Source organism: Miscanthus floridulus, chromosome 11, assembly GCF_019320115.1.
Source record: "Miscanthus floridulus cultivar M001 chromosome 11, ASM1932011v1, whole genome shotgun sequence".
NCBI classification, from domain to species: domain Eukaryota; kingdom Viridiplantae; phylum Streptophyta; class Magnoliopsida; order Poales; family Poaceae; genus Miscanthus; species Miscanthus floridulus.
In genome coordinates this window covers 78219608-78232059 of record NC_089590.1, presented here as the reverse complement: position 1 = coordinate 78232059, position 12452 = coordinate 78219608, and the positions used below count along the sequence as shown (strand labels likewise).

The following is a 12452-nucleotide window of genomic DNA, read 5'->3' as shown; positions in this document are numbered from 1 at the left end:
TCATAAATTTTTTTTCTATAGTTAGGCAAGGACAAAAAATAATATAAATGTTGACATAAAGACAATTAACAAGTCACAATTTTTTTCTATAGTTAGACAAGAATAAAAATAAATAATATATTATAAAATGACATGATTTTTTTCTATAGTCGCTGTTGTCAGGGGGAGACGATGAAATGAAATGAGAGAAGACATGCGGAACAGCTTGTCAGCGACAAGGGGAAAAAAACAGATAGCTAAATCGGTGGGGATCAGACGATCAACTGTGGACAGACCCAGCGATCAGATGATCAGAAAACCGTGAGGTTAATGTTTTTCCACCTCTCCATTCATTTGATACACAAGTAATACATCAGCATCAGGATCTGTTGCCTGCTTTAATGGAATAGATGCCGTATAAGGCCCGCCTTTTTCCTCCTGACACAAACAATACAAGGTTAGCAGGGAGGCGTTGCCATAAGCATCTGCCAGTCAATCACCATGTTCGCTGGTTGGTTTCAGCCAGGCTTATTCAACCAGCCAACAGTGTTTTTCTCTCACAACAAACCAGCACCAGTCAGCCCAAACCAGCCCAGAAACCAATCAGCGAACACGCCGAATAAGGATCAGCACACTCACTTTACACTTGTCAACACTAACAAACTCAACATGCTTCCCTCCTAGAGATGTGACTGAAGTGAGTTCTGGTATTCCAACTAGCTCAAGGACATCAGATAGTTTGGCACCTCCCCAAGTTGCTGGAATCATACAAAACATCAGTAGATCTACTACTAGAATCATTTTCGTCAACAAGAAAATGCCAGTGCTAGTATCTACAAGCAAATTTTGATGAGGACAATCAGAAGACAAAAAACTTCAGTATTTTCTGTATGATACTGTCATTAATCAGTAGGAAAAAATGGAAGGTGAAAAAAGAAAGGTTGTCTGTTCCAGACTATAAATCAGGAGTCTTGAAGGGAAGTGAAAGATACAGTTCTAGGGATAGTAAAACAAAAGCAATTCTAGTAAATCCCTTCCATTTCATATGATCATTATACCTAGCCCATATGTTATTAATTAGTTCATATGAGAGTTCATGAGGTTCATCCAAACTGCTAATCTGATACTCACACAGTAACCAACAAGGGCTTATCTCTAGTCTAGAACTCATAAGATCTCACAGGTGCTACTACCACTTGAAGATAGACACGAGCATACCACAATGGGTTCCATTTCTACAACCTCGAAATGAAAGGCACCACGTAAGTTCTGAACTCATCGCTTACCATTTCCAAGAGCAGATATGTCCCACCCAACACCTCTCACTTTTTGTATCTTACTCATCGCAGTCCTCCTGTTTCCCGCACACTGTAAATGTCACGATCATATTGTTATATGCTTAGGTTATTAGTATTAGCCATACTAACATATAAGCATCACAGAACAATTAGTTGGGCAAGCATATATATGAAACCTGTAAAGTTGCCGTGACATTTACTTTGGAAGAGCCCTGAGTGCAAAGTTGTATGTCAATTCTTTACTGAAGAGCAAAGACCATTCATGTCACATTTTTAGACGCTAGAAATAAGAAGAAAAAAAACATTAAACATTACCAAATGTCAGCCATGGATAGCTGAATAGACTTGTTGACGAGACCAGAAATGGAAACAGTATATCTGCCGATCCATGCATATTAAGTGTCAGGGCGGAGCTAGAGCAAATACGAGGTGGGTGCGCTTGCCTTGTGGGTGCATAGGATTTTACCGTATGGGTGCGAATATGGTGAAAATTTGATCATAATCACTGTTTTTTTTATATTTTTGTGGGTGCACCCGCACCCTATACAGTGTATATAGATCCGCCCATGGTCAGTGTTTGGTAAACTGTAACTGATCACAACGATAAAAGGAAATTCACAGTTTGTGCTAACGAACCTTGAGAGGTCCTCGACTTTAGGGATGGGTCCATGATTCCTCTTGTAGAAGAAATTGACTGGGGTGGTGTAAGATGCTACTAGTGCCGATCGGTGAGGCTCAGCATTGAATGGCTCCTGCAAACAGCATGATGCTCCCAGATTACTCCCATTTTTGTATCTTACTGGATAGTTCAGGAATAATTCCTACTAAAATAAAAACTCATTCAGGCAAAGCTCTTGACAATCTAGACACTCGCAACCGATAGTCCGATACACTGCCTCATTCTGGCAGCGTACAGAGAACTACAGCATCCATGTGCCGCTGACTGCGGCCCGAAAGGCATACAAACTCAAACTGGGGCCTATTTTCACACGACAGAGACTAGAAAAAACCCTGCTCACTGCTCAGTCGCACCACGCTTCGCTAATCGTTGCGCAATAACAGCACGTGCACGTGCACGCCTGACGCATGCGGGCAGCGGAGCGCTACCCGCTGCTGCGGCGGGTCGGCGGCGCCCCGATCGGCCAACGCGCCGGCGCCGTAGAAGCCCTCGCACGCATCCAGCCGGCCTGGACTGGACCGGGCCGGGCCAAGCCAGAGCCTCGAAGGCGCGAACGAATCCGCGCGATTGGCGACACCACAAGGCACCCACCCAATCACTCGAAGTCTCAAATCTCCAAGGGGGTGGGACACGGGGAGATGAGAAGCGTAGCTCTGACCTTGGAGTTGATCTTGAGGTCCGGGTGACGCGGCGGCTCCTCCGCGTAGTCGGACGGCGCCGTGAGCCCGGGCATCTTCGCTGGCCTCCGCGGCTCGCTCTCCCTGGAGGTCCGCTGCTCTCGCTCTGCTCCACGCCTCCGCGAAACGAAGGTGGGGTGGAAAGTGGGCTCCCCTGCTTTGTTTTATTTCAATTTTTTTTTTTTTTTGGTGTGTTGTGACTCGGCGGCGAGCGCGAGGCCGGCGGGCGCTCCCCGGCCCGGGCCCTGCCCGACCTAACATTCCTGTCACATGACATGTGGGCTCCTCACCCGCCACTCGAAAAGGTTCGTTCCTTCCTCGATGTTTCTGAATGCAGGCAACATGGGCTTTGATCTAGCTTTTGCAATGGGCCCTGAATTTGGACTCAAAACTACGGCTGAAATGGACGGAACGGGCCTTGCTGTCTTGGATACAGAAATAGAAGAGAAGGTATACGCTTCTCAAAAAGGAAAAACAGCGTCCGTCCATCCGGACCGAACGGACCTGCCCCGTGCCATATGCCCTCGCGTCTCCCGCCTCACGCCTCGCACGGTCGCATCGGCCCCGCCTTGCGCCGCGCGCCCCTTCGCCTCCCGCATCGCATCGTGCGCCGCTCCACCCGCGCCTCGCAGAGTCGCACCGGACCCATCTCGTGCCACGTGCCCCTACGCCTCATGCCTTGCACGGTCGCACCGGACCCACCTAGCACTGGACCCGCCTCGCATCGCATACGCCCTGCGCCTCGTACCTCATGCAACACACACCTACCCGTGCCTCACACCGTCCACGCCTCGTGCAGCGTGCTGCCTGCGTCTTGTGCCTCACGACGCACGCTGCTCGCGCCTCGCTCTGCGCTCCCCCGCACCCGCATCAACCTTCATTGGGCATTAGCAAGTAGATGAGCACGTGTTGCAACCATATGTTTCATGCGTTTCAGATGTACGTTGCATATGTTTCATCTGGATATTGTAAAAGTAGATTTGGTGTTCATATGTTGCAATGCTATACACGTGTGTTGCAAGTGTATGTTTCAAATGTTTCAGCTGTTGTCAAATGTATGTTGCAAGTGTTTCATCTGGATGTTGCATATATTGCAGTTGAAAGGTTCTTGTTTGGTTTTGGTAATTGAGTGACAACCTAGGTGGACTAATATGTGTTTAAGTGTAATACACAGGTGAATTAGTCTGCAGGTACATGTGTGTGAGCAACTCACGCCATGACGGTGAAGATGGCTTGGATTTGTTGCAAGGCTCACACATGTGATGAAGGATCTCATTGCATATGAGACATGACATTGAGTCATGTGACTAAGGTGGAGAAGATCAAAACAAGACTTAGCTTGATGGACTGGTTGCAAGTGTGAAGGGCAAGTTGGAGGCTTTGGAGCGATGGATCGCGTGGCGGTGAAGCTTGAGCAAGACTTGGCGCCGATGGACGAAGGCAACGATGAAAAACAAGTGAGGTCAAGATCGATGAACCAATACGTTCACGTGATGATATAAAGTAGATCATTTCATTTGGTGATTGGTTGGTGCATGTGTTGCATCAACGATGGAGGAGATGGATAGAATGTGCAAGGTAATGGTATATTTATAATGCATTTTATTTCACCGATCAAAGGTTGTGTAGAGAAGTGCATGACCGGGTTTAGGATAGATGGTCGTACTACTAAGAGGAGCAAACTTGTTTGCATATCGGCTATCCAGTGCCACTTGAGCAATCTAACTTTGCATACGTGTTAGGATCGAGTGGCGTTGAGAAAAGAGTGCCAATTTTTTGGAAAAAATGATTATGAAAAGTTAAGACACGATCACAAGGTGGTGATCACTTGGTGATGTTAGCACATTTACAAAGGAGAAGTCGAAAGGTGAAGAAAGGAGGCAAAACCGGGCTTGGGGCTGCCCTAAGGGCACCGCCACCCTAGTGGCGATGATCGACTAGTCGAGGGCGAGAGTAGTGGTTGGAGCTAGCACCGCCGTACCTTGTCCAGTGGCACCGCCACCCCTAGGGCAGTGCCCACCTAAACTTGGTTTCGAGTAGCAGAAGGGTTGTCACCAGACGTGATGGTGTACACCGCCATGTGCAGGGCGGTGCACCGCCAGGTGTTGTCCGGTGGCACCGCCACCCCCTGTCCGGTGCCACCGCCGCCTATCCGGTGACCACGACTAGTCAAACTAGCCGTTGGATCCGACCATTGGGGGGGGCACTACCACCCCATGTTCGGTGACTACACCGTCGTGTCTGATGCCCTCGTAGAAAGTGTAGCTTTGCTTCAACGGCTCTATTTGGCTTGGGGGCTATAAATAGAGGTGGTGCTCGGGCATTTAGCTAGATGAGCACCTTAGGGATGTGTGTTCCCTTGTGTGTGCTTGGTTTGATAAGCCTCTAGCTTGTGCTTGCGAGAAGTGCGAATCCATTATGAGTGAGTGATTCTAGTGCGTTGCATAGTGAGATTGCATCGAGTGGCACTAGTTGATCGAGTTGCAAGCCGGTGGTGCTTGTTACTCTTGGAGGTTGTCACCTCCTAGATGGCTTAGTGGTGGTCTCCGTCGAAGCACACAAAAAAGATTGTGCGGTGCTCCGGAAAAGTGATTGTGAGGGGGATTATGCTCACCCCGCGGAAGCCGCGAAGAACAACTCTAGTAGAGCGAGACGCGAAGGGCGACAAGTGGTCCGACCGGGTCAAGTGCTAGAGCTTGTGGTAAGCACTCCATGTGAAAGAGTGTGACTTACGGGTCACCACTAACAAGAGGACCGACGACAACCTTGGAGCTTGTCTCAATGGAGACTAGCGTGTTGGCAAGCATGTGAACCTCAGAATAAAAATCACCGTGTCATCCTTATCTTTCCGTTGGTTTGCATCCTCATTATATAAGCTGGTATTTACTTTATTTATATTGTACTTATGTAGTTGCTCTTGTAATTAGTTAGCTTGTGTAGCTTGCTAGTTACTTTCTTGCTTATGTGGCATAGAAGTAGCTCCCTTGCGTGACTAATTTGGTTTGAGTAACATTGTTAGTCACATTGCTTAGTTTGTGTGGCTAAGTAATTTGTGCTATCTAATTTGGCATTAGTTGCCTTGTTATTGAGCATTGCTAGTGAGCTTTGGAGCTTTGTACTTTTTCTTACTAGATTGTGTAGGAGCTTCCTTGGTTGTGCAAAGTACTAGTGTATAGGTTTGTGTGACCTTGCTCTAGAATAGATTAGGTGAGCTCTAGCTAGCCTGGTACCTTTGTTGCCTAATTAGGATCTTTATAAGGTGCTTGTGAACTTAGATAGGTGGGTGTAATATTGGTTAGACCGTTAGTTTTAATTCCGCATTTATCTCAGTTAGCCGACGTGTTTAATTTTAGAAATAACTATTCACCCCCTTTAGTCTGTCATCTCGACCCTACAACAATGGCTATACACATATGTTGCAAGTGTATTTTTTAAATGTTTAAGTTGTTTCATCTAGATGCTACATATGTTCTAGTGGCTATACATGTACATTACAAGTGTATATTCCAAATGTTTCACCTATTTCACACGTATATTGCAAGTGTTTTATCTGAATATTGTTATACGTTGCAGTGGTTATACACATATGTTGCAAACGTATGTTTCAGTTGTTTTACCTGTTTTAGTATGTTGCAGCAGGTGCTGCTCCCCACATGCTCTGACTCACGGGCACGCACGTGGTGCATGTACCCATCCAACGCTTGCCTACCTCTATCATGCGGGCTAGCTCCAATAGTCGGATGTGCACGCAACGGGCTGTCAATGCCCAAATGGCCGAGCACTCCCCGGTCAAAAGGGCATGTGCGCATGCAAAGTGTCGGAGCAGGCCAGCACCCAACGGATGCAGAACCAGGCGCCTTTGCATCACCATGCTTGTCCCCCATAGTGGAGCATGCAGTCGGGGCAACACAGGGTACGCACGCTATGCTTCCACCATCTCTCTCGCATGCAGCTGGACGGGCCTCACGCATATGCTCTCTGTGCATGTGCAACAGCAGCACACGAACAGTAGCAGGCGTGGGGCGCGAAGCATCGCGGTCAGACCCAGCAAGCCAGCAGGCGCAGCAGCCACGGACGTGCACGGGTGTCCGGACATCCAGACGCTAGTATGGCCCAAAGAAAAAAAAAGAGAGAGGGTATACAAATCTCTAATCCCGCGAGTTTAAAAGAATACACGTGCTCCTTCCATTTGAGTAAAAAACCATCATTCTAATTTATAAATTATTTATACTTAGCTTTTACCATATATCTAGATGTATACATTACATACATAGTAAAATATATTAAGAGATGGCAAGTAAAGGTCACCAATTAGTTGACAGCCATGAAAGTGTTCTGGGTGAGCGCTGGCATGCCTGAAGAAAATATCTCTGAAGATCTGAGAAGATTCCAAGGTGCCAACAAGATCTTTGTGGGAGCTATGCCGAATGTACTTTCTAATCATCTGTTTGATTCAACTCTGCACATAAAAGATGCAAAGACGTTGTGGGATCATTTGAATGCTACTTACGGTGCATCAGATGCTGGCAGTGAGTTGTACATCATGGTGAGCTTTCATGACTACAAAATGGTTGCTAATCGATCTGTAGTCGAGCAAGCTCATAAGGTTCAATGTCTGGCTAAGGAACTTGAACACCTTACGTGTGTCATACCCGATGAATTTGTGGCTGGGTGCATTATTGCTAAGTTGCCTCCTTCATGGAGGGGCTTCCCACAAGCCTTAAAAACAAGAGATAGAAAATATTAGTTGAAAACCTGATAGCATCTCTTGATGTTGAGGAGAAGACTCGGACTAAGGACAACATTGAGAAGGAGAACGAGGGCATCCTAGTGCCAATTTTGTCCAACGAAACCCACATGGCAGGAACAAAGGAAAGAATAAGCCTTGCAATGCCAAGTCTAGTACTACCTTCAAGAAGAAGAAGAAAGATAAAGCAAAATTGCCTTGCTTCACTTATGGAGAGCTTAGCCACTTTTCCAAAGAGTGTCCGGAGTGAGCGGACCGCAAAGGAAAAAAAAGAATGTTAATCCCGTGACTACTATCAATGCTGATGACGGGTATGGTAATCTTCCTACTGTACTATCAGTGTTTCAATCTCCAAGTTGGTGGGTTGATAAAGTGGTAATATTCATGTGTGTGCTGACATCTCTATGTTTTCTTCTTATCAGGGGATCCAAGGTGTCTCCGTCCTAATGGGGAATGGGTCGCATGCTTCTGTTCGTGGTGTTGGCATGGTGGATCTGAAGTTTACTTTGGGAAAAATCGTGCAGCTGAGGAACGTGCAGCATGTCCCTACTATAAGGAAGAACCTAGTTAGCTTCTCCCTTCTTTTGAGAGATGGGTTTAAGGTAGTGTTAGAGTCTAATAAAGTAGTAATGTCTAAGCATGGACAATTTATTGGTAAATGCTATGATTGTGGAGGCTTGTTTTGCCTATCTTTGGTAGATTTTTATAATAAGTTAGTGAATCAAATTTGTGGTACAATTAACGATATTTCAAGTGTTTGGCATTCTCATTTATGCCATGTCAATTTTGGGTTGATGTCACGTTTGTCTAGCATGAGTTTAATTCTAGATTTGACTATTGCCAAAGGTTCTAAGTGCCATAATTTTGTGCAATCAAAGCAACCTCGAAAGCCTCACAAGGCAGCGAAGGAGAGAAACTTGGCAGCTCTAGAACTCATACATTCTGATCTATGAGAGATGAATAGTATGTTGACAAAAGGTGGAAAGAGATATTTCATGACTTTAATTGATGATGCAACTAGATTTTGCTATGTTTACTTGCTGAAAACTAAAGATGAAACGCTAGACTACTTTAAACTCTATAAGGCTGAAGTTGAGAATCAACTAGAGAGAAAGATTAAGCGTCTAAGGTCAGATCGTAGTGGTGAATATTTTTCTAGATTATTTGATAAATTCTGTGAGGAACATGGGGCTTTAATGTTTGAGCCCATGAGTAGAGGTGGGAGGTACAACATCAATTAGTACCATATTGTTAGTCGATGTGAAGGTAGGGGGTTCTCATCCCTATATATATGTACCAATCCTCCTAGAACAAGACACACAAAAAAACTATTATTGGAAGTTCTAGTTTGGAAAATCTAAATGTAGTAAATTAGTATTTTTCTTTTCTCGCTGTCGCCGTAGTCTCTCCATCACGGCGTCTGCGTGCACCGACGTTCGGGAGAGCAGGTCTCCGGAACCCTTGTCCTTGTAATCCTGCACCGGGAGAGAACAAATAAGGTTTTTGGGAAGCGCTCGTCGCGCGACTGCTCCTGATTTTCATGACGGGTTGTCTTTCATCCAAGTCAAGCGGCGCTACGTCACGGCGTATTCGTCGTCAGCTGCTCCGAGCTCTTCCTTCACCACTCATCGACGACTTAGTACCACCACCAGTAGCGTCTCGCTCTGCATCATCTTCACCAGCGACACCATTTTCTTCTACAAACAAAAGGTACACACCACGTCACCAATCTATTATTGTCGTTCGTCTACTGTGTTGATCATGATGATCTTAGCTATATTGCTAGCTATATTGCTATTAATGCTGTCTGATTTAACCAGTATGTTAGAGATCTACATGCTAGTTTATGAGATTGTCATAATTTGTATTCTACTATTAATCTGAAAATTAATCAGGAAATTGTCTAATTATTCAGCATTTGGATCAGAAATTTCACAACTGAAAATAATCTTTCAGACATGGGTTCCTTAAGCGCTTTTTGTGGTCTGTTACCATCTGTCACCTTTGTTTGCTCCATTGCACAAGTCTGATAATGACGAACAAGCGCTTTTTGTGGTCTGTTACCATCTGTCACCTTTGTTTGCTCCATTGCACAAGTCTGATAATGTCTATTCAACTCTGGTTATGTTCAGACTTCAGACTCGATAAATAATGACGAACAAGTGGAATTTGATTATACTATGTGATCAAGACTTCAAGAGAGACTTTCTGTAGACATGTCAGCGACAAGATCTCTCTGGCGGGAACATAATAGGAGGATAGAGATCCTGTTATCCAGCAGCTCAGCTCGAGCATTCCTTTGGTATATTCATTCCAATGACTCCACAACCCGCCAATGGGTATCTCTGAAATTTTCTTTCGTAGTGGTAGATGCCCGCCCCTCAGAAGGTTCTCCTCAGAGGTGTCGTTAATTTGCAGCCAGTTTGACTGATGTAGAAGCTGTTGTAGCAGACGCAAATTTGGCTCTATTTATTCAAATTCAGAGATCTTGCGCTTTGTTAGTTTGTTGATGGGCTGTGGAAGCAAAATAGTGGTCGCAGTTGATGAAGGACCATAACCTACCCCTTGCTTTGTTGCTGTTGATGATGGCCCGTAGCTTACCCATCCACAGAAGAAGCACTCGTGCTTGAGCCAGGCTGAACAAGGCTACAAAACGGCCCTTTTGACCTCGTAAACACGAACGCTGGCTTGGACGCCAACGTGGGGCGGTCTGGACTCTGGACCGAGACGACGACGAGACAACATTGGGGTATGCACAGAACGGCTGAGCTAGCGGAAGTGCGGAATGGGTCGAGCGGTGGAATCCCGGAACGGAACGCCGAGTACAGGGCTAGCAGCAAAGCGCCAGCCAGCAGGAGTCCATTGGTATTGAGGTAGTTGGGAGTTTGGGACAGATTCGTGTGGCGCGAGCATCAGACACCGGACAATCCGATCCGTGGGCATGTCCCCTTGCTGCTTTGTGCCTTCGGACGTCGGCACAAAGCGGTGAGGGAGGCTCAGATGAGGGCCCTGTTCCTGTTCGGCGGCGAACACCAAGGCTTTGTTTAGATTGAGGTTAGCGATCAGTATTTGGCACCGTAGCACTTTCATTTATATTTGACAATTATTGTCCAATCATGACCTAACTAGGCTCAAAAGATTCATCTCGTAATTTACAATCAAACTGTGTAATTAGTTATTTTTTTTATCTACATTTAATACTCCATACATATGTCCAAAGATTTGATGTGATGAAGAGAGAGTGAAAAAACTTGCAATCTAAGCAAGGCTCAAAACCGAGAGTCCGAGATGCTATATAGTAGGACAGATTTTTCGTCGTCAGGGTCGTCAGGCTTTCTTGAGGCACCGCATTTCGGAGTCAGCCGTGGATGGCTCATGCCGCCTGTCTTCTTTCCACTTTGTGCAATTATTAGGAGTAGCTGATTATTGCAACGTTTTTAAAAAGAAGATGGCACTTTGTCAGGGGTGCTATGAAGCCGGGAAAATGTACAATTCAGGGTTCAGGGAAGGCAGAGTCAAAATACAGGACGGGAAAGAGACATTTTATCAGGAGCCTTCCTGGGTCAACTCGGAGCATAGTAGGATTCTGCAGCAAAGTAGTTCCAATTTCCAAGAATTAGGCTACTAGTACTAATAGTTTGGCTTGCTGAAAGGGTAACATATACCCAGGTTGAATGGGATTTTGATCGACAGATTACTAGCACCATCGTCCATCTTACTCTGGGTCTCTGGCTGTGCTGCACGCCAGCACTGCTACCCACCACTCACTCGGCAGTCTGCACGCATGCATGGATCAGGCAAAGCCCGTGGACCAAACGAAGTGGGCGCTCCTCAGCTCACGGTTTCAGGTCTGGGCAACAGAATACTCATTAGCGCTCCAGTTGGCTTCGATTTGGCTGTCGCTTGCGCCAGCGGCAACACCTTTCGGACGTACCGAGGCCAAGGAGGATCGCTCAAACAGGTCATCAGGAATGATGGCGCCCGTCTTTCGTGACGGGAAACTATCCATCGTACGCCAAAGCAAACCTTTAATCGTACCACCAATCCACCGTCGTCTGTCACGAACTCACAATCATTGCATCGCAGATTCGCAGCAACAAGCCGCACGGCCACGATCGTAGTTTGACTGTGATTAACCAGGTTCCCCCCTTTTCCCTTTGGCCTTTATCGATGATGACTACTAAAAAAAAGTGATCTGTTGGGCCAAGCAGGCTGCAGCCCGTCCAAACCGTCGCGTTCTCCATAGAAATGGAGCGGGCTGGCGGGGCCAATGACAGATCCCAGCGTAAGGCAGGCCCAGATAGGTGACGCCACCGCAGCAACGGAATCCAAGCTGTCTACTGGCAGGATCCTGATTCAGACAGGCCCCACAAGGCAGCCAAGCAGGAATCCGGCAGTCGGTCCACGTGACCATCCTGCACCTGCCCCTTCTTCTCTACTAGCCTTTCGCGCGCTCACGCCACTCTCTCTCTCTCTCTCTCTCTCTCTCTCCGTCTCTCTCTCTCCACGACAGGCTACAACGAACCGATAGGCCTGCCTGCCCGGGTAGGCTTGTGCTGTTTCCGGGGCAAAGGCTGGCGCAGCTCCCGTCACATCCCGGCGCCCAGCGGTTCGTCCTCAGCATCGCTACAGTCTCGGCAGGCAACAGAGGACGAGAGCGAGCAGCGGAGCACCAACGACTCAACGAGAGGACGGAGGACTGTTGGCGCCCGGGGACAGGGAGGGATAGCGACGCGCAGGTCCCGTGGGAGGGCGGAAAGAGCCCAAGACCAAAAGAAGAACCAACCAACCGGAGAGAGGACCGCACGTTGGGCATGTTTGGTTAGAAGCACGGGAACTTGTACGGTAAAAAGTGATGTCCGGAAAGTTAATGGTTTTTGTCAATTCTGAAGAAAAGCTGTTTGGTTGGAGGCATGTGCCTGAGAATGTTAATAAGAGGAGATATTCGTAATATCAATGTGTTAACTGATGTTTGTGATATATAATTAGCATAGAGCTTTTGCAGTTTTACTAAAAAAATATATTTTTATAAATATTTTAATTAGTTAAATAAATATATAATTATTTATAAA

General features: G+C 46.5%; 1 protein-coding gene across 7 annotated transcripts; it reads right to left on the bottom strand.

Annotated features, from left to right (window-relative positions):
- Positions 1 to 103: 103 nt before the first annotated feature.
- Positions 104 to 2782, bottom strand: LOC136493495 (sulfite oxidase-like). Of its 7 annotated transcripts, none has more exons than XR_010768366.1 (7): positions 2615 to 2782; positions 1914 to 2029; positions 1593 to 1655; positions 1454 to 1519; positions 1266 to 1347; positions 619 to 737; positions 104 to 417 (listed from the first exon to the last, which is right to left on the bottom strand). XR_010768366.1 is itself a non-coding variant. In XM_066489587.1 (7 exons), exons 2-7 carry the CDS (start codon positions 1945 to 1947, stop codon positions 307 to 309), a joined length of 450 nt encoding a protein of 149 aa, XP_066345684.1. In that variant the 5' UTR covers positions 1948 to 2029; positions 2615 to 2782; the 3' UTR covers positions 104 to 306. The 7 variants fall into 7 exon arrangements, 1 of the variants encoding a protein (XP_066345684.1); XR_010768368.1 differs by having other exon boundaries at positions 1454 to 1489; XM_066489587.1 differs by having other exon boundaries at positions 1454 to 1489; positions 1588 to 1655.
- Between the last annotated feature and the right edge of the window lie 9670 nt (positions 2783 to 12452).

Excerpts from the sequence above, each read along its gene's own strand:
- LOC136493495 (XM_066489587.1), bottom strand. The coding sequence starts at position 1,947 with ATGGACCCATCCCTAAAGTCGAGGACCTCTCAAG. Across the intron at positions 1,490-1,587 it reads CATGGCTGACATTTGGTAAT|GGCTCTTCCAAAGTAAATGT; the intron begins GTTTAATGTTTT and ends CTTTGCACTCAG. Across the intron at positions 1,348-1,453 it reads ATGTCACGGCAACTTTACAG|TGTGCGGGAAACAGGAGGAC; the intron begins GTTTCATATATA and ends TGACATTTACAG.